Source organism: Castor canadensis, chromosome 12 (assembly GCF_047511655.1).
Source record: "Castor canadensis chromosome 12, mCasCan1.hap1v2, whole genome shotgun sequence".
Lineage (NCBI taxonomy): Eukaryota > Metazoa > Chordata > Mammalia > Rodentia > Castoridae > Castor > Castor canadensis.
The window spans coordinates 54,294,312-54,320,519 of NC_133397.1; the positions used below are offsets into that span (position 1 = coordinate 54,294,312).

The following is a 26,208-nucleotide window of genomic DNA, read 5'->3' on the forward strand; positions in this document are numbered from 1 at the left end:
GCAAACACTAAATAATGGTTTCTAATTGAGGAATGTGAACTCTGGGAGGGCAGAGACTTTTGCCTCTTTAGTTAGGCTGCATTCTCAAAACCTAGCAAAATGCCTTGAACTTAATAATTACCCACTAACTATTTGTTAATAAATAAACAGAGGTTTCATGAAAAATATCAAGAAAATCAGAAAAACAAAGCTGTCATTCAGAGTTAAAAGGCCTTGTAGCAAAACCTGATACAAGTTTCCATGTTGCCTTAAACCTTGCAAAATCAGCAGAAAGTTGTCAGATATTATGAAGAGAAATTAACTAGAGAGAAAGCAGAATGAACTATTAGCAAAATTATTTCATCAAATAGCAATCTTCGGCACCACAAAAGGATATGATGTTAAAGAACAACCACTGTCATGCATGTAGTGCAACAATTTCATGTTGCAGGATATATACGAGTGAGGAACATACAAGTTAGTCTGTTTATACTGGCAACTACAGGATTTTGGTAATCATTATCTTGTAAGCTGTGATATAGGCTGGGGAATATGCATTATAAATGAACGCATATTCCTTCTGATAGGACAAGATTACTTTATGAATAGCTAGGAATTGTGTTATAAGAATAAAAGAAGTTGAAAAATCAACTATATGCCTCCTGTCCTTAACCTCATTGTTCAAGGAAAGAGTGAATGTTTTAAATATGATCAAGTTATGACCTCTAAATATACATATCTTTAGCAGGTGTCATGTAAAGAAAGAGGCTCAAGTAGAACACTCTCCTTTTCTACACTGAAGAAGGCTGGGTATTAGGAAAAAGATGTTCATTGGTTTTTGAAATAATAGGACACAGATAACTCCAGATAATTATTTCAAGGGTTTTTTTTCAGTAAATGTAGTACTCAGTAGTATAGTACTATATTCAGTACCTAAAAGAGACTAAACTTATTTCAGGGATAAAATGTAGTTGTTTTTTTTTTCTTGGTGATACTGGGGTTTCGAACTTAGGGCTTCACACTTGCTGGACAGGTGTTCTACTACTGGAGCCGTGCCTCCAGTCCTTTTTTTGCTCTGATTATGTTTGAGATATGGTCTTGCTTTTTGCTCTGGCCAACCTTGACCTCCATTCCTCCTATTTGATGCTTCCCACTGTCACTGAAATGACAGGTGTGTGTGTGTTACCATGTCCAATTTTTGTCTATTAAAATGTGGGTCCTGCAAACTTTTTTTGCCCAGGCTGACCTGGAACCATGGTCCTCTCGATCTCAGCCCCTCTCCCCACAATAAAATGTAATTTTTAATATTAAAGATATCAGGATTTCTTTTTTTTTTCATTTTTCTTTTATTATTCATATGTGCATACAAGGCTTGGTTCATTTCTCCCCCCTGCCCCCACCCCCTCCCTTACCACCCACTCCGCCCCCTCCCTCTCCCCTCCCCCTCAATACCCAGCAGAAACTATTTTGCCCTTATTTCTAATTTTGTTGTAGAGAGAGTATAAGCAATGACAGGAAGGGACAAGGGTTTTTGCTGGTTGAGATAAGGATAGCTATACAGGGCATTGACTCACATTGACTTCCTGTGCGTGGGTGTTACCTTCTAGGTTAATTCTTTTTGATCTAATCTTTTCTCTAGTACCTGTTCCCCTTTTCCTATTGGCCTCAGTTGCTTTAAGGTATCTGCTTTAGTTTCTCTGCATTAAGGGCAACAAATGCTAGCTAGTGTTTTAGGTGTCTTACCTATCCTCACCCCTCCCTTGTGTGCTCTCGCTTTTATCATGTGCTCAAAGTCCAATCCCCTTGTTGTGTTTGCCCTTGATCTAATGTCCACATATGAGGGAGAACATACGATTTTTGGTTTTTTGAGCCAGGCTAACCTCACTCAGAATGATGTTCTCCAATTCCATCCATTTACCAGCGAATGATAACATTTCGTTCTTCTTCATGGCTGCATAAAATTCCATTGTGTATAGATACCACATTTTCTTAATCCATTCGTCAGTGGTGGGACATCTTGGCTGTTTCCATAACTTGGCTATTGTGAATAGTGCCGCAATAAACATGGATGTGCAGGTGCCTCTGGAGTAACAGTCTTTTGGGTATATCCCCAAGAGTGGTATTGCTGGATCAAATGGTAGATCGATGTCCAGCTTTTTAAGTAGCCTCCAAATTTTTTTCCAGAGTGGTTGTACTAGTCTACATTCCCACCAACAGTGTAAGAGGATTCCTTTTTCCCCGCATCCTCGCCAACACCTGTTGGTGGTGGTGTTGCTGATCATGGCTATTCTAACAGGGGTGAGGTGGAATCTTAGTGTGGTTTTAATTTGCATTTCATTTATTGCTAGAGATGATGAGCATTTTTTCATGTGTTTTCTGGCCATTTGAATTTCTTCTTTTGAGAAAGTTCTGTTTAGTTCACGTGCCCATTTCTTTATTGGTTCATTAGTTTTGGGAGAATTTAGTTTTTTAAGTTCCCTGTATATTCTGGTTATCAGTCCTTTGTCTGATGTATAGTTGGCAAATATTTTCTCCCACTCTGTGGGTGTTCTCTTCAGTTTAGAGACCATTTCTTTTGATGAACAGAAGCTTTTTAGTTTTATGAGGTCCCATTTATCTATGCTATCTCTTAGTTGCTGTGCTGCTGGGGTTTCATTGAGAAAGTTCTTACCTATACCTACTAACTCCAGAGTATTTCCTACTCTTTCTTGTATCAACTTAAGAGTTTGGGGTCTGATATTAAGATCCTTGATCCATTTTGAGTTAATCTTGGTATAGGGTATGGATCTAGTTTCAGATTTTTGCAGACTGCTTACCAGTTTTCCCAGCAGTTTTTGTTGAAGAGGCTGCTATTTCTCCATCATATATTTTTAGCTCCTTTGTCAAAGATAAGTTGCTTATAGTTGTGTGGCTTCATATCTGGATCCTCTATTCTGTTCCACTGGTCTTCATGTCTGTTTTTGTGCCAGTACCATGCTGTTTTTATTGTTATTGCTTTGTAATATAGTTTGAAGTCAGGTATGGTGATACCTCCTGCATTGTTCTTTTGACTGAGTATTGCCTTGGCTATTCGTGGCCTCTTGTGTTTCCATATAAATTTCACGGTAGATTTTTCAATCTCTTTAATGAATGTCATTGGAATTTTGATGGGAATTGCATTAAACATGTAGATTACTTTTGGGAGTATCGACATTTTTACTATGTTGATTCTACCAATCCATGAGCATGGGAGATCTCTCCACTTTCTATAGTCTTCCTCAATCTCTTTCTTCAGAAGTGTATAGTTTTCCTTGTAGAGGTCTTTCACATCTTTTGTTAGGTTTACACCTAAGTATTTGATTTTGTTTGAGGCTATTGTAAATGGAATTGTTTTCATACATTCTTTTTCCATTTGCTCATTGTTAGTGTATAGAAATGCTAATGATTTTTCTATGTTGATTTTATATCCTGCTACCTTGCTATAGCTATTGATGATGTCTAGAAGCTTCTGAGTAGAGTTTTTTGGGTCTTTAAGGTATAGGATCATGTCGTCTGCAAATAAGGATATTTTGACAGTTTCTTTATCTACTTGTATTCCTTTTATTCCTTCTTCTTGCCTAATTGCTCTGGCTAGGAATTCCAGTACTATGTTGAATAGGAGTGGAGATAGTGGGCATCCTTGTCTAGTTCCTGATTTTAGAGGGAATGGTTTTAATTTTTCTCCATTAAGTGATATCAGGATCTCTTTAGCAGACCAAATCATGGCACAAAAACTTGACTCTTGCCCAACACTTGAATGTATATTGGAGATGTTTAAAAATAACACACAAAAGTTGCAATAGAATTTGAAGAAATATCCAGGAATTCTCATGAAGTCTTTGCTTAGCAGACTGTAATCTCCTCACTATAGTTCTAGTCACTACTTGGGTGACTTGTGGAAGGAGAGACTTGGAAGAGTATTACAGCCCTTTCTGGATCCCACGTTATTGTTAATTGCTCTTGCCCTGGAGTTGTTCCCTGCTCAGAAGATTGCCAAACTGTGCATGAGTTAGTACCGCCTTCTGAAAGCTGGGTTAATCTTCCAGCTCTGCTCATCTGAGACAAGTTTTGGGACAGGGCTTCTTTCCCTTGGCTCATGCCCAGTGCCCTGATAAGTGGAGCTCTGCCTGATTTCAGCTCATTGTTCTGTGCTCTGTTTGAGATGGAAGTGTTTTGATTTAACTCCACATGAGGGGTATTCAGTGCCGTCCAAGATTGTGAATTCCAACTGGGTTTTCTTTGCCTTTCCTGTCTTGCCTTATTATTTCAGAAGACATTAATTATATTATCTTGTTCATACTAAATATAGCCATCCCATAATTATTCAGAGCAAAACACTGGCTGAATATTATATCTGTTTACCTGAAACTTATTCCAATTATTTCTTCTGTAAACACAGAAGAAATGCAGCTCAGGTCAGTCTGACCCTTGTCCATCAAAGGCTCTCAACATTTCATAAGACCTGGTCAAAAGTCTCTACTGATGTTTATAGGAAACACATTTATTGAATTTAGCCAAGACTTTCTCAGAAAGGGCTCCTAATTTCAACTCAAACCTTTTCTGAAATAATCTCGGTAATTGTCCACTTATTTGCAATATGTACATTATCTCTGATAGTTGCATTTACCTTGTCATACAAAGCATTTGCACATTGAGACTTTATTACCATGAAATTATCTTGAATAATTTCAGGGGTCAGACTTGAAAGGATGGAACAGACCAGTAAGAGTACTGTGGAGCAGAGCTGATATTTAATTGATCTCCAATGGGGCAATTGGGTTAATGACTTATGGCTATCATCCATTCTGATTAATGCCTGTGTTCTGTGTTAGCATTTTGAGTATCCACATTTTTAATATTACCGTTACCTATAAAGATTTCTAAGGCTTCTAATCATTCAATATGTTACTCAAGATTAGTAAGAGTCAGTCCTGCTGAATCATCAGTGGATGGTATCTGCAGACTTGTTTCTGTCTCATTTGACTTCCAAGGCAGTCAAGGATGCTCCTTGGCCTCTATCAACTAGGCCCAGGTTGGCCTTTCCTAGATGCTATGGAGATGAACAAAATTGGGTTTTCAGCATCAGGCATGAGGGGTACACTAAAGTGGCTAACGTGGGAAGATCTCCAGTTCTAGGTCAGACTGGGCTATATGATGAAACTCACACCTTAAAAAAAATCACCCACTTGTTAGATAGAATAATAAGATAAGATGTCAGGTGCGACAGCACAGTCCTGTAATTCCGGCACTAGGGAAGAGGATCATGAGTTTGAGGCTGGTCTGCGCTACATAGTGAGAACCTTGTCTCAAAAAACAAAACAAAACACAACAAGCAATTGGGTTTTTAGCAGACAGTTTGCATTCTGTGCAAAACTTCCTTATGAGTAACTTTGAAGATTTGTTTACAGGTAACTAGAACAGAAACAAGTTCACAAAAGAATACTCTGCTTTTAATTGAGAGATAATTTTGTTTTTCCTTCTCTCTCTCTCTCTGTCTGTCTCGGTCACTCTCTCTCTCTGTCTTTCTCTCTCTCCTGCTGGGATTACAGGCATATGCCACCATATCCAGCTGAAAAAAAATGACTTTTAATTGCAGCTTTTCTAAGCTTTCATGTCAACATAGGAACTTGGGTCCTGCAGTGATAGAGGGGAAAATGCTACCTCTAAAAAAGAATAAAGTATTTGTTTTTAAGTGCTTTGTTAGAGTTAGCATTTAAGGTTATGTAACAGGCATACATCTTGATCTAAAAAGTTCAGGTTTGCATTTCCATTACTTCAACCAATTTCTATTTCAAGTTCTGATTTCATATGAAGTGGTGAACACTTAATCACAGTCGTTTTGGCAGGGACTGTATCTCAATTGAGGGGGCTTATATGGTAACCATATGCCTGGGAAAGAAATGAAGCATTTGATCCTGGTTCCTCTGTGATTTTTTCCCTTTATTTTAAAATTTTATTATAACCTATGATTTTTAATAGGCATCATCCCTTGAAAGCATTGCTGATTGCTGCTGAGTTCATCATGGTATATCAGCAAGGTTCTTTTAGCTCTGGTGGTTCTCCAATACCTCTTCACTTTTTTGGGTGTCACAGAACTGTGTTGAGTTTCCAGAACCTCGTGGTTCTTGTAAGTTTGCAGTGTCCATTATTGTAGCTACTATGTGGCTATTTACATTTAAGTTACATGAGCCACATTTCAGATGCCCAGTAGTCCCAAGTGGCCAGTTGGTACTCATACCAGAAAGTCTAAAGTCTTGGGCTGGCCAACATACAAAGCTTAGCTTGACCCAGCCTTTTCTTCCCTTAAGGAGCTTGCCACATCCTCAGGGCTCTATCAAGGAAAATGTCTCTTTCAAATACTGCCATTGCAGGTTCCTTTCTCCAAAGCTTGCGCTGGAGGATGTGAACAGGTCCTATTCTGAGGGATCCACTAGCATCCAGGCTTTCATTACACTCCTTTCAACTTTCTTCTTCCCCTTCTAGCCTAGGAAATCTGTTTCTCATCTCTGTGAAAGGAAGTTTTACTATGTATACACTAGGACTGTCCAATAGCAATAGGGTACAGGCAAGCCTCATGAAATTTACCTTTTTTTAGTAACCACATTAAAAAGCAAAAAGGTGAAGTTAATTTTAATGTTTTATGCAACACAGCATATCCAAAATATTGTAATTTCAACATGTAATCAATATAAAATTATTACTAACATATTGAATTTTTTATGTAGTAATTTGTTTTTTTTTTGTGGTACTGGAGTTTGAAGTCAGGGCCTCATGCTTGCTAGACAGGCACTCTACCACTGAGGCACTCCACCAGCCCCTGTAGTAAGTTTTTAAAATTTGTGTATTTTATACTTACAACACATCTCAATTTCACTAGCCATATTTCAAGTGTTCAACAGACACTTGTATGGCTAGAGGTTATCTTATGGAGAAGTACAAATCACTAACTAGATTCCATTTCATTATTCCCCAAAGAATAGGCTTTTTAAATTCCAAAGCCAAGAAAAAATTCCTGTTTTTCTACCTTCTGTTAAATTCTTTCCTGAAACAACAAGCAAAGACCAGTCACCATGAGGGTGGGTGTGATGCTAAGGGCATCCTGGGATGGGATGTAGAACAAAAGCCATAGGCTAAGAGGAAAGATCTAGAAAAACTACTACAAAAACCCTTCAAAATACTTCAAAAGTATTAGCCTGCCACAGAGTTTCTAAGGTCACAAAAATTGCTGTTGGATTGTTGGGAGTAAATTTTTTGGCTATGGCTTTAATACAGTTTCATTAGCAAGTTATAAATCCCAGTAATATTGTTGTGGATAGTATAACTGCTATGGTAACTGGAAAAAAACAATGCAAAATTTGCAATGTTATTATTAGGAATAAATTTTATTACAAGGACTAAGACACAAATTCCATTAGTAGTTAAATTGTGCAATAATACCTCTGACAATTTTTACTACAAAACTGCAAAACCCAAAGATAAGAATTTTATCATCAGGAAAGATAATAATAATTCAAGCCTATGCTACATTTCATAGATGAGACTCTCCATTTGGGGGGTTTCTGAAATAGTGACTAGAAAAAAGCTGCTTCCTATCTACCATAGCAGGGAAGAGTAAAGATCTGTGGGTGACATTTCCACTTATTTCTTCATATTCTATCTTCATTTTAAGCTTGATGACAAAGTCAAAATTGAAATTATTTTAAATGTTGACTCTTCTGTTAAGTAAAACATCTATAAAGTTTTGCAGGCAGCAACTAGGGTAAAATAGGACAAGTAAAGGAATTTGCATCCATAGATCTATTACAAGCACACTAAGCTTGGGACAGAAGAAGATGGTAAACCAAGAACAGAGTAAGCAGGGGACTAGAGGAGGGGCAGCAGGAAAGTGGTGAGCAATCCTGGAACGGGGGAGGGTCAGCAGGATATACATGCTGATAGGTAGGAGAAATAAAGCCTTCAGGAAAAAGTAGCTTCTAGCATGTTGAAAGATCCCAGCTAATATATGGCACAAAAAGTGGTCACGAGGATTGATGCCAAGTGAATTCTAAGAATTCTCATAAAATCCTGAGTTCACCCAAATTTTTGGTAGTGTTCTACTCTTGGTATTCACTGTTTGAGAGTTGTTAGTCCTTTAGGCAGTGATGTTTGGTATCCACTAAGTATTGCCCAATACTTACTGAAGGTCTGGTATTTTATTTTTTTCTTACCTGTTCAAATTTGCTACCAAAACAATAGCATACATTATTAATTAGCATTTAGCTGACTGTTATGTATCAGGCTCTTTACATTCATATCTTCCATCTTCTCAACATTCTACAAAGGTGGGCATATTTATCAGTTTTATAGAATAGGAAACTGAGATTCAGAGAGATGAAGTAATTTGTGTTACTTTCTTATATACATGCTGGACGTCTGTTTCTGAAAATTCTTTGAGAATAGGGACTGTAATTTTTATGTGCTATTAATAGTATTTAACACAATCAGCCCTCGTTTGGTGCTCAATAATTACCAGTTAATCATTCTTTATTTAAAGTTCATCAATAGATTTAGTTAGCAGGCAGGTTATTTTTAAAAGCTTTGTGGGGAGAAGCTGCTCCCTGTGGCTTCCAGGAGACAGCCTATGCACTTGAGCTCAGCGGTAGAACAAAGTCAAGGTCTGCTCTTCAATTCTTCACTCATCCAGTAAACAATTCTAACCATGGTCTCCTCAGAGGAACCTTGATGCTTAGAAATAAAAGGAAATATTTTCCATTAAAAATATTTTCCCCTAAAAAGAAACTATCAGTCTTTTGAAATTTTCCACAACTTCAGAAAGATTCCCTAGGGATTCTACTCTTTTTTTTTTTTAATTTTAAAAGAAAGATACCCATTATTTAAAACTTTACAATAAGCCCCTCCCTTTCTTGAGTATTAAAAGAAACCAGGATAACCACATAAGAAAGTTTGAGAATCTATGAAGAACACTCTTAAGTAGAGTCCAAAAACCTTCTGATTATCATGAGGATTGTTCCTGAAGGGCAACTTAGATGAACACAGTTTATGGCCATTTCTATAAATTAGCCATTAAAAAACCCACACACCATAATGTCTATTAATGAAGCAGAATGTATTACCGTATGAGATCATAATGTCTGTAGGTTGTAGTGACTTAGTAAACCACTCAGGAAGGACATCTGAGAACTCTAAGACGGATATAAAATAAGAATCAATATAATTATTATGGCTATTTTAATAGCTGACAATAGCAAAATAAGTGCTAACTATGCCCTTTCATATAAAATGCACACTATATTCTCATGTTTTGTTTTTTGATTACTTCCTTTATTGAAAGTGGCAATAGAATTAGGTGAGTGTATTCAAACCTTTCACTATCTTCCCCTTTCTTGTGAATGTTCAATCTCTCTCTCCCCTTTTCTCTTGCCCCCTACAGTTCTCAATTCCCACTTGCCACTATCCTACTTTCCTTTCTTTCGGAGAATCCTCCTTTAGACCCTTATACTTACTTTGTCCATGCATCTTGCTCTCCAATTTTAGAAAGATTAAGAATGACTGTTGTTTCCAGGACCCATCTTAACCTGTTTTCCTAGGTCAGCTTCCCTTTCATTTCCCAAACTATTTACCCATTGCTTGCTAGGAATTTATACTTCTCTGACCATTCCTTCTCAGTTTCTTTCTCACTTTACTTTGCTTAGTTCCTGAATGCTAGGAATCCCCCAGTATTTTATTCTTGATCTTCCTCTGTACACCGAAAGTTTGTGAATCATTTAAAATTGAAAGCAAGTTTTTGTGTTTATGATAGAATATTTTCTCCCCCCGGGGAAAGGGTCTATAGCTTTCATATCCTTCAAAGGGATGGTGGAGCCCAGTACAGTGGCTCACGCCTGTAATCCTAGTACTTGGAGGCTAAAGATCCTGGTTAGAGGCCAGCCTGGTGGCTACACAGCGAGATCCTGTCTCTGGAAAAAAAAAAAAAAAAAAGGACTTTGACTCTTTCAACAGGGCTCAGTACTCAGTTCTCACAGTCTAGGTTATTATTCATCCTCTTTGCCATAGCCACTTTCTTTTTAATAGCCAGCCGCTCCCAAATCCACCCATAGTTCATACCATGGCTAAAGAGACCGACAACGAACAGGAAAAACCAAGATCCAAAGAAATTGAATCAAGAAGAAATTGTACTGCAAACATTCTATGTCTGGCTTAGTTTGAGGACCAGTTGACTAAATCTTGGGCAGCGGGCCTGGTGGGGTCATTACTAGAATTTGTTGGGGAAAAAGCCCCATGAAGAATTGTGTGAAAAAAGAAAAAGGGCTGTGCTTGCATAAATGCCAGCTACAAAAAGGAAAGGACGCGCCCAGGTCCTAAGCAGGGATAAGAGAGAACAGGAGAGAAGCCACAGTAACCTCACTCTCAGCCTCAGGCTCCACTACCACCTACAGGAGCCAGAAGTCCCGCCCAGCACCCGCGGCGCCTTTGACGGACAGCCACCTTCTACAATCAACTTCCAGCTTAGTATAAACACTCCTTACTCCTCCCGCCTATTGCCTCCCTCTCTTAGCCAATCAGAGTAATGGGCGGGATTGTCCTTAGTGAATTCCAATTTTTTTAAAAGAAGGGTAGACCTTGCGCCGCGTTAAGGCTGGGGGGGGGGGGGGGGGGAACCACCTCTGGAGCTAGGGGGTGGAGCTTCTGTGATGGGCACACTGATCAGCCAATAAGACGTAGGAGCAACTCTAAGGCCCGGCTGCCGAGGTGGGCGGGGCACGCGTGGGACCTGGCCAATGGCGGTGGGGCGGACGGAGGTTGAGCCGCTGTGGGTAGGGTTAGTGTGAGAGGTGCGGCGGGGGAGGTAATGATGATGGTGGCGGAGGAGGAAGGCGGGGGAGGGGGTGCTGGGCGCTGAGCGGAGGCTCTGGCAGGGTTTGGTAGGGTGGGGGACGGTCGCAGGGCGATCCGTCAGGGAGGGGGCGGGCGGAGGGCCGCCGTCCGCTTGAGGGGCTGCAGACCCCGGCTCCCGCGAGCGCCGCGCCTGGCTTGGCTGTTCCATGTGGCTCCGGCGGGGATGGAGGACTCGGTGGCGGCGGCGGCGGCTGCTGCTGTGGCGGCGACGGAGGAGCGGCTCTGAGGAGGGAACTGGGCCAGACTCAACCCGACAGCGGGATTAGAGGTGTGAGGAGTGGGGGTGGAAGTGGACGTGCGGCGGGGCCGGGGCTCGGGAACCGGGCTGGGGTCTCCTGGCAATGTCTGGATGACAGGACCGCGGCGGGCCACCGCCTGCCTCTGCTGGGGGGGCAGGGGTCTGGGCTCGGTGCGTGAGGACACCCGGCTCTGGCAGGCTGTTCCCTGAGGATGGGGGAGGGAGGCACCGCACCCCGAGCCGTCCTTTTGCCCGGCTGGTCACTGCCTGACGCCCTGGCAGGAGTTTCCATTTCCCTCCTCTTGGCCGAAAAGGTGCAGGGGGGACCCAAGTGGCCTGGAGCCGGGACCTTGCCTGGAGATTTCCCTCCACTCTCCGTTCCCAATCCATTTCCCCTCCGACCGAACAACAGCATTCCTCCCCGCTCCCTAGTTTGTTCTAAGCGCATATTCTAGGAGGCGAGGCTATTAATTATCGGCTGAAAAACAAAGTTTATTAAAAAAACACTTCACTCTTCCCTCGGATTGGCAGTGGACATTAAACAGCATCCCTAGACTTTCCAGATCTGTTCACCCTTCTGTGGTGCTAGAAGGAGAGGGGAGGGCCAGGCTCACGCCTCTGGATTGTCGTTCATGCTGATTACCTGATATATTGCTCCATGTCTTCACTGTGAACTGTCATCTCTTCCTCGGTATCTTGCATCTTTGATGTTTGCTGGCCTTTGAGGTCGGTATTTTGTTTCATTGTTTGAAAAACATGCAGAGAACTGGAGGTTGTCTGTTGCAGCCTTATCTAACAAGGGTGGTTTGTCACTTCTCAGGCTTTTCTCCTCATATTCTTTCTCCTTTTGTCTTTGTTTTGCCTTTCAGTCCTCCAGAATACACGTCATATAGCCCTGAGGTGGAATGGTGATGTCTGCATGAGGGAACCTCCTCTCACCCGTCCTGTCATGTATATCCTACTGTTCCTGACTGGGCCATTCATCTAAGATGGGATTTGCCCTGTGAAACAGGGAGAAGACTTATGGGCCTCAAGCATCATTTCAAGTTGTAATTCAGTTTTTTAAAAGTACAGACATACATGCAAAGCTCCTTTCCTTTGGACCCTCTGCTTTATTAAAGCTGCTGTGTTAATCCAGAACTGTTCAGTCTATTGACCCATCACCATGGCTTCAGTTTGGAAGAGACTGCAGCGTGTGGGAAAGCATGCATCCAAGTTCCAGTTTGTGGCTTCCTACCAGGAGCTGATGGTTGAGTGTACAAGGAAGTGGTAAGTTGTGCATGGGAGTAGAGTTTGCTGTCCTTTGGCCTAAACTCTTGAATCTTGTGATAACAGATTTGCCTTTTTGTAGTGCATAGGCTGAACGGGGTGCATATTACTCTGACAAGCACTATGGTGTGTACTGTTGCTGCTGGTACTGTCCCTGTGGATTTTAATTATTGCACTCTTAGTATGACTCAGAGGACTGTAACTGAGAGCACAACTGAGTGCTCAAGTTGGTCTTGAAGTCATTTATCATTAGTGTTAGAATAACTTTAAGGAGGTATAAAGAATGGCTACTGAAATAGAAACATGCATATGTTTTAATATGTATATTCTTTAATAGAGTTTTGATATGGACGTTTGCATTCTATAGGACTGATGGTGATAATCTATTTTTTTTTTATTTTGTTTTTCCTTGCTTAAGATAAATAATTTTTCATTATTTGAATAATGGAATGCCAGTCTACACAACCTTAGAAATTCTTTTGTTGAATACTTAGGCAACTGTATTTTCTTTTAATTGCTTAATGGGATACATTTTTTGGCTGGATTTAAGGAAGCAATTAGTAGTTCTGGTCTGTGATTTGCTTCTTTCCACTTGAGCAAAGTAAATTTGGGGCTTTCTTTTCACTGCATAAATGATAAACAGTAAGAATTCCTATTTAGTGAGAGGAAAAAAGTTAATCTTAGGCCAATAGTCCTTTGGGTTTTGATTTATTGCAGTGATTAAGCAGTATTACTGCAAAATAAGGTCATTATCCACAAGGACTGTAATCTCATGTCTGAAATAATCTCTCTTTTTAACATCCTTTTTATTAGATAAATAGCTTGTTCTGTTCTAGAACTCTTATAGTATATTCATACATTTACCTAGGAACTAATTTCTGAATGTTTTTCTCTTGAAAAACATGGTTAGGAATGTTATTTTAAAATCAATTCCAGAAATGCATTACCTACTTTATACCAGTTACTGTGGATTAGAGTAAAATATGCCATCCTCCCCACCCTCAAGGAACTTACAGTCCAGGATAAGGACATTCATGTAAATAAATTCACTCTGATAGGTGCAGTAATATGAGTATGTATGACGTAGGGATTTTTGCTCTGTCTCCCCAGTTAGGTATCCTTGGGGAGGTTGTTTAGCTTCTCCAATTCAGTTTCTATGTGCACAAAAGTAATAATGCTACCACTTTACTTCATGTGAAGATCAAATAATTAATACATGTAAAAACACTTGGAACAGTGTCAGGGGCTTAGGTAAATGCCCAACAAATGCCATTGTTACCTACAGAACTAGCAGAAGGGGAAATAATAATAAGGATGGGGTGGGGCAGGTTGGATGGCTTCCGGGGATCTGAGCTGGGTTATAAAGAGTCTTAGTAGTTATCCAGGAAGCCTATGGGGAAGAAGTGAAGGACATTCTAGGCTGAAACAACAACCTATGCAAAAACATAGAAACATTAAGTAGTATGATGTTTGTTGGAAATTCAAGCATACATGTAGCTTGTTATTTATGGGGCTTTAAGTGTAGGGTGAGGGGATTGCAGTGGGATATGAGGTTTGAGAGACTGGCAGGACTCCAGTCATGGGAAGTTATATGCTGTTACAAATGGCTTGGGCTTTTTTCTGTAGGCAACAGGGATGCAGTAAAAGTTTTGAGCAGAAGAAACATTAGGTTTGCTATTGGAAAATCACAGGGAAAACAGTGGGGAGTAAAGGGTCATAGTGGAAAGGGTGACTTGAGGCAGTGATATTAGGATCACTCCTGCAGGTGAGAAAAAAGGCTTGGACCAGGCAGTGGCAGAGGGGATGAAGAGAATTGACTGGGGGATCATTTGGAAAAAATGGATAAGACTTGGTGGTCATTTCAGTTGGGGATTACGGAAGGATGGGGACAGGAAAGTCTAGGTTGGAGGCCAAGTTTCTGCTTTGGAAAACTGTGTGTTTAATTAACAAGATGGGTGTACATGAGGAAGGTCTTGATTACAAGTGTTTCTTATCTTGGCAGTATGTTGGGAGCATCAGGTTTACTATAGTTGAAATTTGAATCTCATTTATTAAGGGGAATAGCACACATCAGGTTATTTCTCATTTACAAAATTAGTTTCTTCCACACATTTGCAGCATCCATGGAGTTGTTTCTCCCTTGAGCAGTATTTGTTACTGTTAATGTGTCTCAAGGTGAAAGCAACAGTGAAAATCTAACTTGATATGGTTGAATAGATGGCTTGATTACTTTTAGGGATGTCCATTATGGTATATCTATTAAATTAGATTTTTCTTTTCTTTTTTTTTTTTTTTAAATTTGGCTGTACTGGAGTTTGAACTCGGAGCTTTGTGATTGCTAGGCAGGTGCTCTGCCACTTGAGCCAGAACCCCAGCTCTTTTTTGCTTTTGTTATTTTTCAAATAAGGTCTTGTGCTTTTTCTTAGGGCTGGCCTTGGACTGTTATCTTTCTACAGACTAGCTGGCATTAGAGATAGATACCACCATGCTTGGTTTGTTTGTTGAGATGGGGGCCTCACTGACTTTTTGCTTGGGCTAGCCTTGAACCTTAATCCTTCCAATCTCCATTTCCTGAATAGCTTGGTAAATTAAATCTTATGAAATGACCTGGATCTAACACTAGAAGCATTTGAATGTTCTCTTATAATTTCAGACATGTAGTTCTAAATATGCTGAATTTTTTTCTTCCTCATTTAAAAAATATGTTAAAAGCTAACAAGGTGATAGTGTCTAAAGAGTAACATATCTGTTTGTTGTACTAGAATGTGTAAGTGGACCCATAAGTAGAGCTTTAACATATTTTCATTATATAAAAATTGGTTGTAATGACTTCTAGCTAATATTTCTTTTGCCTTACTTTGCTTAGGGTCCTTATGATGGATACAGATTAGGCTGAATTTCTACTCATATACTATAGTTTTGTTTTTTTTTTTTAATTCCTCATTTTCATCTTTGTAAGAACCCTTAAATTATAGTATGTGTGTGTGCTGAATTAGAATCTATTTAAAGGTTATCAAAATAGATTTGAACAAATAGTAAGAACGTTTTTATTAGTTATTTTTACATTTTATTTGTTCATTTGTTTATTTTTGCAGTGCTGGGGATTGAACCCATGGCCTTGCCTGTGCTAGGCAAGTGCTCTGTACCATTGAGCTACATCTCCAGTCCCACTTTTACACTTTAGACATTACTTTTGGTATATGGAAGAATAAAAAAAAGGAAATTTAGAGATGCTGATTGAAAAACAGGAAAGAGGCACAAGTATTTGCATTAAAGATAAATTGAAATGTTGAGAGGATAAGAAAACAGGTATGGTATTAAATTAGAGTAAAAAGAATAAAGATAAAAAGAACAGTAGTCCATTAGGATTGTGCCTTGGAGGTTTGTGTTTATAGGTGCCATTGACTTTTAGAACCTTACTACTTAAAAGTTTTTTTTTTTTTTCTGAGAATCAGGAGCAACACTTAGGAACCAGACCTGCTGAATTAGAATCTCATTTTAACAAGGTCCATAGTATGCATATTATAGTTTATGGAGAGTATTTTAATATAATGTTTTCAACCTTACCAAGCATCCAAGTATACATTTTTGACCTCAAGAATGCACATGAAAAATATACTGACTTCAGCATGAATTTAAAACTCAAGGGAGTGAAGGTGGTGGATTGGATGAGGTGTAGAAAAGCCATAGTGCTTTGATGGAAGAGGGTGACGCTTTCCAAGGGAGGATGTGTTATTTCTGTGATAAAGGAGACAGAAACATTTCCCATGTTTTCTTGTCATGGCTACATGGTATGAGCGTAAACATGATAGACAATAGGATAAATGTAAAGGTTTAAGAAGTAACCCCCCACCCCCTTTTTTTTTTTTTTTTTTTTTACATCTAGGCCTTCAGCAAGCTCATGACCTTACTCTTGATCAGAGTATGGATTGTATACATTAGAGGGTTTGGAATTTCTGCTTTCTCAACTTTTCTTTATTGTACTTTTGTAGTATTTTGTCTTTGTCCTAGCTGATTTGTGATACCTTAGTTCAACAGGGCCCAATACCTGATTCTTTCAGGGTGTAGAGGTTCTAGAACTTAGGTATGGAACAAAAACCAGAATGATGTTTATTCATCTGAGAGAAGGACAATATACCCTGAAGTCCTTTTCCTTATTAATCTTTGCCACATAAAGATGCTGTAGCAAATTTGTAGATGATAGGGGTTTCTATTCTCCTACTCTTGTTGTCCTCAGGTCATTTAATTATTAATCTGATGTAGCTCTTGCAAGTGATAACACTGGATTCTGGAGATGAGTTGAAAGAAAGAGGCTGTGCTGTCAGTTTTCTCTTAGTTTACTTCCTATCCTGTTCTTTTGCCACCTGTAGGCCTTTAGCTTTCTGGAGGATGTCTTTTTCATTATATGAGTTCTCAATGGTTATACAGGTGTTGAAGGTATTTCTTTACACACCTGTGTAACCATGGCAAGTTGTGATCATGATGCTAAATTAACAAGATTACAGAATTAAATTCTGATATGAGGTCTCTAGTATATGAAATAAAGCATTGTGTATGAGCATGCATTATATTTTGTGTGTATGTGACTCCATTTTCTACATATTTATGAACATATTTCATCTATGGGTTTATATTTCTTCTATCTAATTCTTAGTAATGGTAGGAGGACTAAAGTAGTCAAAGTGCCATAAACTTTTCCCCAAAAGTCATAATTTCAGTTTCTGAATTTTCAGTATCATATAAGAATTCCTTTTTCTTGTTCTAAAAGATAATTTTTAATTACGATTTACATTTTAAATACTTATACAACCACATTCACAATTCTTGAAGCACAAAGTGGTGCATACATGTCCCTGAAAGTAACTCCTCATTTTCTCCATTATTCCACACATCTTTACACACATTGTTACTTTAGGATTTGAAAAATAAGAAAGTAGCCCTTCCCAGTATTTAAGTTTGTGATACTGGCCTATTAGATAAAAAACAAACTCCTTAATCTGCTCCAGCTCTCTCTAACTGATTGTGGTTTAATTTTCTAATTGGACATTAGAAAGCAAAATGGTCTTTCATTGCTAACTTGAATTTAAGACAACCAAATTATGTTAAGATGTATTCAGTTTTGATCCACTTTGGGTGGCTTAAGCAAGCATTTCTCTGTTGACTAGTGGAATGATGTAGAGTTACATGAGCCTTCATGTAAACAACTTTTGAAATAAGTAAAACAGGAAAAGGACCTGGGCACTGATGTCTTAGGCCTGGAGCTTGAGCTTGAGAGGATCATGCTTTGAGGCCAGCCCAGGCAAAAAAAAGTTTGCAAGACCCCATCTCAACCAATAACTGGGTGCAGTGGCATGCATCTGTCATCTCAGTTATGTGGGAAGCTGAGTTTGGGAGGATCACAGTTCCAGGTCAGTCCAGGTAAAAAAGTTTAGGAGACCCCGTCAACAGAAAAAAGCTGGGCATGGTGGCACGCACCTATCATCCTTGCTATGGCAGGAAGTCTAAAATAGGATTGCGGTGCAGGCTGGACTGGAAAAAAAATGAGACCCTATCTGCAAAATAACCAGAGCAAAGAGGGCTGGAGGTATGGCACAAGTGATAGAACACCTGCCTAGCAAGCATGAAGTCTTGAATTCAAACCCCAGTACAGCTGGGGAACAAAAAAGAAAAAGGAAAGCTGGGTAGTGCATACCTGCAGCCCCAGCTACTCAAAATATGTAAGTTGGAGGGTTGTAGTTTGAGGCCAACCAGGGCTAAGCATGAGATCATATCTAAAAAACAAAAAGCATGGTGCCCTGAGTTCAATCCCCAGGATCTTAAAAAAAAAAAAAAAAAGAATTGTAAATAATGCTTGGTGTGGTTTTTGAGGATTTAGAAAGGTAGCTTGTCTGGAGCACAGTGAAAAAGGGTAAAGTGATAAAGGGGTGAATTCTGAGAGGATGGTAGGAACTAGATTATGTACGGCCTTGAGGTCATGGTAAGGGATTTTGGATTTTAAGTATGATGGGAAGCCATTGGAAAGATTTGAGCAGGGGAATGATATAATCTGATTTTTTTCAAAAGATTATTCTGAGCTGGGCACAATGGCTGCCTATAATCCTAGCTGCTCAGGAGGCCAAGATGGGGAGGATTTCAGTTTAAGGCCAGCATGGTCAAAAAGTTCTTGAGACACTGTCTCAACAATAAAAGTTGGGCACGGTGGTGTTTACCTGTCATCTCAGTGTAAATAGGAGGTCCAGGCTGGCCTGGGAATAACTGGGAGACCTTGTCCGAAAAATAAACTAAAGGAAAAAAATGTTGCTCAAATGGTAGAACACCTGCCTAGCAAGCACAAGGCTCTGAGTTCAAACCCCAGTACTGCCTCCCCACAAAAAAAGATTCTGAATACCTTGTGGAATATGAACTGTAATGAGTAAAAGTAGAACCAGTTCGAAACCCACTGCAAAGTCCAAGCAGAAGATTGGTGGTGAGAAATGCTTATATTTGTGTAACACATTTCATTGAGTTCAGTAAAATGTATCCATTTTATGTATAGAGTTCAATGAGTTTTTGACAAATGTATATACCATGTAATTGGAAAATAAAATTTTTGAAGGTATAGTTGACAGAATTTACTGATGGACTAGATATAGTATAAAATTAAGAGATGGACTAATAAAGACTGTAGGTTTTTGGCCTGAGCAACCAGGTGAATATAATTATTAATTACAGGGATATAAGAGGAAGAGGTTTGGTGTGAGGGAGAAATCAAGAGTTCTGTTTTTGTTTTTCTTAAAGTTTGAGACATCCAAGTGAAGATCTTAATTAAGCAGTTAATTATGAGTCTTACTCAGGGGAGAGAAGAGGTGGATACCACTAAGTGTGTAGGTAGTATTTATAACCATGAGGCTGTAGGAAATTTCCTATGGCATTCACACAGATTGAAAAGAGGATTGAGAATTGAGCCTTGAGGCACTTCACCATATGGAGGATACAGCAAAGAAGACTGAAAACTAGGAATAGCGAGACAAGAGAAAAATTAGGAAAGTGCACTTTCTGAGAAACCAAGTGTAACAAGTGAGTCATTAATGTTGAACATATGGTATTATGATAGTGATCTGTGGACTAATTTAAAAAAAATGGAGTTGTTGCATGTAGTGTCTTCTAAATTTTTAAAATTAAAAATTAAAATTTTTAAAATTTGTAAAGTACAGCTTAACAAAGTTTAGTTGTGGTGGGTTTTTTAAGTAATATAGTGGAGACTATTTATGCCATAATTGGACACAGTCGTGCTTACATAATGATTGCCTCCACATATGACCAAATATGCCTCTAGATCAAGAGTTGGCAAACTGGCCTGGATCTAAGCTGCCTCTATTGTAAATAAAGTTTTATCAGAATATAGCCTTAACATTTGTTTATATAATTGTCTGATTGCTTTTACATTACAATGACAGAATTAAGTAACTGCCACTTAGCTTGGATGACTGAACTTTTAAAAATATTTTGCTGGGTGCTGGTGGCTCACGCCTGTAATCCTAGTGACTCAGGAGACAGAGATCAGGAGGATCGCAAATAGTTTGTGAGATTCTATCTCAAAAAAGCCCATCACAAAAAAAGGGCTGGTGGATTGGCTCAGGTTATAGGCACTGAGTTCAAGCCCCAGTACCACCAAAGGGGGGAAAAATACTGTCTAGCTCTTTAAGAAAGGTTTACTGACCTCTGCTTTGAATCATTGGCATTATCTTCAATATTTGATAATATTTTGACTTTTGGAAGAACTACATATTTTAGCTGCTGGAGGAAAATCCCTATAGTTTTATAACTTTATTTCCTTTTTTATAATCATTTCAAGTAAGTATAGGGTCAAGTAAACTAACTTAATTCCTCAAAAGTAAAATAGCGCATGTATGTTTCTCTTTGTGTTTTTGCCTTATGGTAATGCTTTATGATATTTATGTTTTTTTTTTTTTTTTTTTTTTGCAGTGCTGGTGATCCAACCTAGGGCTTTGCACATGCTAGGCAATGTTCTACCACTGAGCTATATTCCAAGTCCTTTATGATGTATTTCTGTATGATAATTTTTCTTTGAAATGTTTTCTTCTTGTCATGATTTTTTTAAAAAAAAATATGAATCCAGAGAGTAAATTGTACCTTTTTCTAGTATGTAATTTCCTCATGTCCTTTTGGTATCAAATCTTGGTTTACATATTTTAAAAGTTGATTTTTAAGGGATTTTGTGAAAAATAATTTTACTTTTATGATTTAGTTTAGTTTCATATTAGCTTTGCTCAGGGACTTAAAATTAGGCATTTCTAGAAATGTGCTATTGATGCATCAGATGTGTTTGTTCTAATTTTGTGGGAAATCTTAACAGAAAAACCACTGAAGTACTTCATTGCATAGTTTAAAAATAGTCCAGTTTGCTAAAGGAAAATTTGCACAAAGCATTTTGAAGTGAATACTCAATAGGGATGTTTATATTCTGCATCGGGACTTTTGCATGATTTCTTAAAAGGAGTGGAGCTGAGTATGTGAGATGGAGGCAGTAAAATTATTGCAGGATGTCATTGTGAATTTATGTTTGCACTGTTAATAGTGATATTTTTAGGTTGCTTTGGTAATAGGCACCTGAAGATTTTCTTTGGTAAGTTTGAACTATTAATTTTTTTCTCTATTTTTATTAATCCTAGTATAGTTATTAAAATACTTCTAAATTTAAAAAAATTAAAAAATTGGCTTTAATTCAATGAAGTTATCACTTTAAAAGTTGATACCCTACCCATGTCCAAAAGACTTGTTGGCTTAAGAATTTAAAATAACCCTATTTTGAGTAATTTGTGGATATAAATAGAACGTGACAGTCTTAGAGGAAGAGAGTGTGTACATATTGCTAGATACTTGAGAGGATTCAGTTGGACACTGGATTTGGTTCTGAGGTTACTGGCATCCAAGGCAAAAAGAGAAGTAAATTGGCTCATGTAATAGTCCTCTGGCTAAAGATAGTATACAAATTTGTTATTCGTTAAAAAAAAAAACTTAATCCAAAGAGGATTTTTATTATGAAAAAAATATGAAACTGGGCATGGAGGGGCATGTCTGTAATTTCAAAACTCAGAGGGCTGAGGCAAGAGACTCGAGTTCAAGACCAGCCTTGGCTACATGGACCCTGTATCAAAAGGAAAAAAAAAAAGATATAGGATAAAATGTCCAGCTATAAAATACTCAGAGTGATTGTTAAATTGGGTAATGTTTCTGTCAATGTTTTATAAAGATCCTTTAAAAGAATATGACTGAGGAACCTAGTTTTCTGACCATATAATTTAAACCAAGGATATAACTTGGAAAATTTAGAGGAATAGACATTTAACATAAATCATCCAGTTCTGTGGTGTCCAGTAGAGAAACAGTGAACCACATATGACTACTTTACCTAAGTTTAAATTAAATTAAAAATTCAGCTCTTCAGTTATACTGACCTCATTTCAAGTGCTCACTGTTGTACGTGGTTAAGGACTATCAGATTGGACAGTATAAAAATGAAACATTTCCATCATCACAAAACTTTAGTGGACAATGCTGGTTTGGCTATTGTTTTCCAAATTGACCATCTCCAAAATTGCTGGAGTGCTTTGCAAATAGAGGGGTTTCCATACCCCTTAGAATATGTCATATGTCAAGGATGGTGCTGGCTAATTTGTTGTGTTAGAAGTTCCCAAATTGCCTAATAGCATTAAATTAGGTTTTAGAACTACTACATTTCATTCTTTCTCAAATGCTTTTCTCAAGGAAAGCTTTGGCAGATGCCAGAAGATAGTTCCTGTTGCTACTCCAGAAATGCAAGTAGAAAACAAAATTTTTTTTTCAAGAGAAATCATTTACTGTGAAGTAATCCTTTCAACATCTTTGGTGTTAGTTCTGGGTGAACCAGGATGGCTGCTTCTTGTCTCATTCAATGATTCTCTTTCCACGATCCTGTTTAGATGGTCTCTCTCCAGTGTACAGCACTGTGGTTTCTACTGTAGGAACTTAAAAGGACCCCCTTCTTATTTTCCTATCTGTCATCTGATTTCTGTAGTCTCCTTGTGCACTTTCTCATAGCAATAGGCACAAAGGACATGTTTCAGTTTCAGATGACCACATTCAGGACAAGTGTCTATACTGTTCTTTAAAACAAACAAAAGCATATATATTAACAGGAGAAAACATAATGTCCAAATAATTGCCAACAGGAGAGGTGCTTACATATTAGGTTTCTGAGAATGTCCCTGCTCCATAAAGTCACATATTATCTACTTCAACCTCATCCTAACAGGGAACTTGAGAACAAGTAATATTGATTTGGAATTAGAATTAGTTTTAAAACAAACAAAATTGGAAGTAAAACTCAGGTTTATTGGCTTTGGATATAGTACTTTTTTTTTTTTTTTTTTTGAGACAGAATTCATTATTGTAGCCCAGGCTGACTTCAAACTTGGGATCCCCCTGCCTCAGTGCTGGGATTTACAGGTTGTGTACAACTACATAAGGCACATTATTTCTTAAACACAACAGTCGTTGATGTAAACAGGTATTTTATTTCCCTAACTCCATATACTAAACATCTAATAAAGGGTTCATCAACAAAATAGGGTGATTAGACACCTAGAAAAAGTAAATTTACTTTCAATCTATCTTGAGGAATACAGATAAGAACATTACAGACTGGTTTCCGCTGCTTTATTAGTGTGCTTTAAACTCATATAGAGTGCAGGTTTGCTAGGTGGTATAATACTTATTTTTAAATGCAAGCACTGATTCTTCCTTAATGTAAAACTTTCTTGTTATGCTGTAATTTGAGGGTATTTTAATGAATTTTTATACATGTTTATCCAACTTTACAAAATACTTACAACCTCTAAAAAACTTTTCAACATATTCTGAAGTTAAGACTTGAAAAGAATATTTAAAGAGAAAGTGGTAAACAGGAACACTGAAGAACATTCAACACTTCATAAGATTATATCTGTGAGGCAGATAGTAAAACAAGTTCATTTTCTGAAAGAAACAAAGAAGCTTGCAAATTGCTGTCAAATTCTCATTTTATTCTGCTATACTGGAAATAGGAGTGCATGTCCAAGTGAAGGTATGAAAGATACCCACAGTCAGTTGGTCTTCTTTTCATGATCAAAGCAATACACTATCCATAATAGGAAATAATTCAACAACAAAAAAATGTATACAATAACAGTAGAGAGAGAAGTTATGTAATCTTGGTGCAAAATTTCATTCCTAAAATCTTAAGTCCTCCAGACCAAAAATTTAAAAGTCTTAAATGTTTTCAGTTTCAGATTTAAGTTCAGTACCAATCATGCCTCGGTTAATAGTTTTTGGCTTAAGTTCTAGGGCTGTAACAGTGAACATAGAAACTGTTCTTGCATTTCATCTGTACAGTGCTACTGTGGATTGACACAAAGTAAACAAAAAACAAAATTATAACTGGAAAAGCCATAAACAGATCAGAGCTAACAGACACTATCATTTTTTTTTTTTCAAGAGTGTTCATTCACATTGTGGGATAGGGGAATCCAGAACTGTCTGAAGGTGGGAGCACACAAAGGAAAGTTTCAAGAGAGGGTCCCAACATCAGATTGCCAGGGCTTAAATCCTGGCTCTACCGCTTAATATTTGTGTGACCATAGGCAAATTCTTCTTTTTCTTTTCAGATTTTTCTTTTTGTGGTACTGGGGATTAAACTCAGTGCAAGTGCTCTACCACTTGTGCCACACATGCCCCTAACCCACAGGAAAATTCTTTTTGCCTCAGTTTTCTTCACCCTAGATGAAGAAAATTATAATTGCTTTGGAGGGTTGTTGTGAGAACATGACGCCATGATGTGATAATAACATAACGCACTGAGATACATCACAGGTACTTAATAGACGTTAGATACTTTTGCTTTTTTTTTTTTCTTTGGCGGTACTGGGGTTTGAACTCAGGGCTTCATGCCATTTGAGCTGTGCTCTAGCCTGTGTTAGCTATTTTTACTATTTTTGGACTTCCAACAGTAAAGACTTTATTCGGATTTTACCAGTTTTTCCACTGTTACCCCTTTTCTGTTCAATGATATCCAGGATACCACTTTGCCTTTAGTTGCCACATGTCCCTAATCTCCAATCTGGAACAGTTTTTTTTTTCAATTTTCCTTGTTTTTCATGATGATTGTTTTACAGAGTGCCAATTAGGTGTTTTCTGTTATCTTTTTCAGATTGGGTTTATTTGATGTTTTTCTAATGATTAGATTGAGATTTTGGAATTTTGGGAAGATACCACAGAGGGAAAGTGCTCATCATCACCTTATATCAGAAGGCACATGATATGAACGTGACTGATCATTGGTGACACTAACTTTTATCACGTTAGTTTGCAGAATTTCTCATAAGTTTTAACTCTTCCTCTTTCATACTCTATTCATTAGAAGGCAATCACTAAACCCCACATGCACTTAACAAGAGGAGAATTTTGTTCTGTTTCCTAGAAGTATCAAATAATTTGTGGACATTAGTTAAAACCACCATAGTAGTAATATTTTTGGATATTACATAACTATCCTGTTTCTCTCTAAAGTTTTGGCCACTAATTTAAAATTCATTAGTAGATTTGGCTTGCAACAATTATTACTGTTCTAATGATAATTTTGTTTCCATATTCTTTCTACATTATGTGGGATTCTTCTGTAAGGAAGATTCATCCTTTCTTCTTTGTTTATTTATTTACTTATATTACTGTGGACTTACGAATATTTATACAAAAATCCTTTTGATATCCTTACTGCCATTGGCAGTAGGTTCTGACAAAGAGGTACATTGTTGCAATGTGAGTTCTTTATTTCCTCCATCACTTTGTCTCATTCTGTTATTATGTAATTTTTTTCCTTATTGTTTGAGAGAAAGTTGAACATTGATGCCCTTTACCTATAAATATTTCACTACGTATTTCCTAAAGCCAAGGATATTTTCTTAAATAACCTCAATTCAATTTGTCAAAATTAGGAAATTAACATTTTACACATTTCTAAATGCGTAAACCTGAATCTGTAGAACTAATTCATATTTCTCCAGTTATCCTAGTAATTCTGTTGATAGCCAAAAAAAGAACTTGTTTTTCTAGACCAATCCAGGGTCATAGTTTTCTTTCTTTGGTGGTATAGGAATTTGAACTCAGGGCCTCACTCTTGCTAGGCAGGTGTTCTACCACTTGAGCTGCTCCGCCAGTCCCAGAATCATATGTTGTACTTAGTTGTTAGATGTTTTGATCTAGTAGAGTTCTTTAGTCTTTGTTTTTCATGACCTTGACACTTGAAGAATATTATTCCTTAGCTTGAGTTTGTCTAATATTTCTTTATGGTTAGGTTCAGGTTGAGATTTTGATAAGACTATCCAAATATTTGATCACCTTATTATGTTAATTTTGAGAACTTGAGTGAAGTGTTGTCTGCCAGGTTTTTCCATTGTAAAGTCACCATTTTTACCTTTGTGGTAAGATGTGATTGAGACTATTTGTAATTAAACTTTTATCTACTGCTTTCATCATTCAATATGGTTATATTTTTAATTTGAAGCATAGATAGATAGGCTCATTTGTTTTTATCTATATTTGATTTTAGAAAACACTCATCCTTGTTAATTGGTGAATGAAATTTTTTTTTATTATTCATATGTGCATACAATGCTTGGGTCATTTCTCCCCCCGCCCCCACCCCCTCCCTTACCACCCACCCCAACCACTTCTTCTCCCCCCTACCCCCTCGATACCCAGCAGAAACTATTTTGACCTTATGACTAATTTTG

At 37.9% G+C, this 26,208-nt stretch overlaps 1 protein-coding gene and 1 long non-coding RNA gene across 9 annotated transcripts in view; one reads left to right on the plus strand and one right to left on the minus strand.

The window, feature by feature from the left end:
• Positions 1-7,445: 7,445 nt before the first annotated feature.
• Positions 7,446-12,007, minus strand: LOC141414823 (uncharacterized). Its single transcript, XR_012439703.1, has 3 exons — positions 11,775-12,007; positions 9,111-9,179; positions 7,446-8,721 (listed from the first exon to the last, which is right to left on the minus strand). It is a non-coding gene; the product is annotated as an uncharacterized lncRNA (long non-coding RNA).
• The window catches only part of Ehbp1 (EH domain binding protein 1), a 331,176-nt gene continuing 315,789 nt past the window's right edge, over positions 10,822-26,208 (plus strand). For 3 of the 8 annotated variants that reach the window (XM_074049830.1, XM_074049831.1, XM_074049833.1), the window contains exons 1-2: positions 10,948-11,161; positions 12,001-12,400. In XM_074049830.1, the coding sequence (XP_073905931.1) occupies positions 12,297-12,400 (104 nt within the window). In that variant the 5' untranslated portion in view covers positions 10,948-11,161; positions 12,001-12,296. Of the gene's footprint in view, positions 10,844-10,945; positions 11,162-12,000; positions 12,401-26,208 lie in introns of those variants that run through there. The other 5 variants (XM_074049827.1, XM_074049836.1, XM_074049828.1 and 2 more) reach the window with 4 other exon arrangements.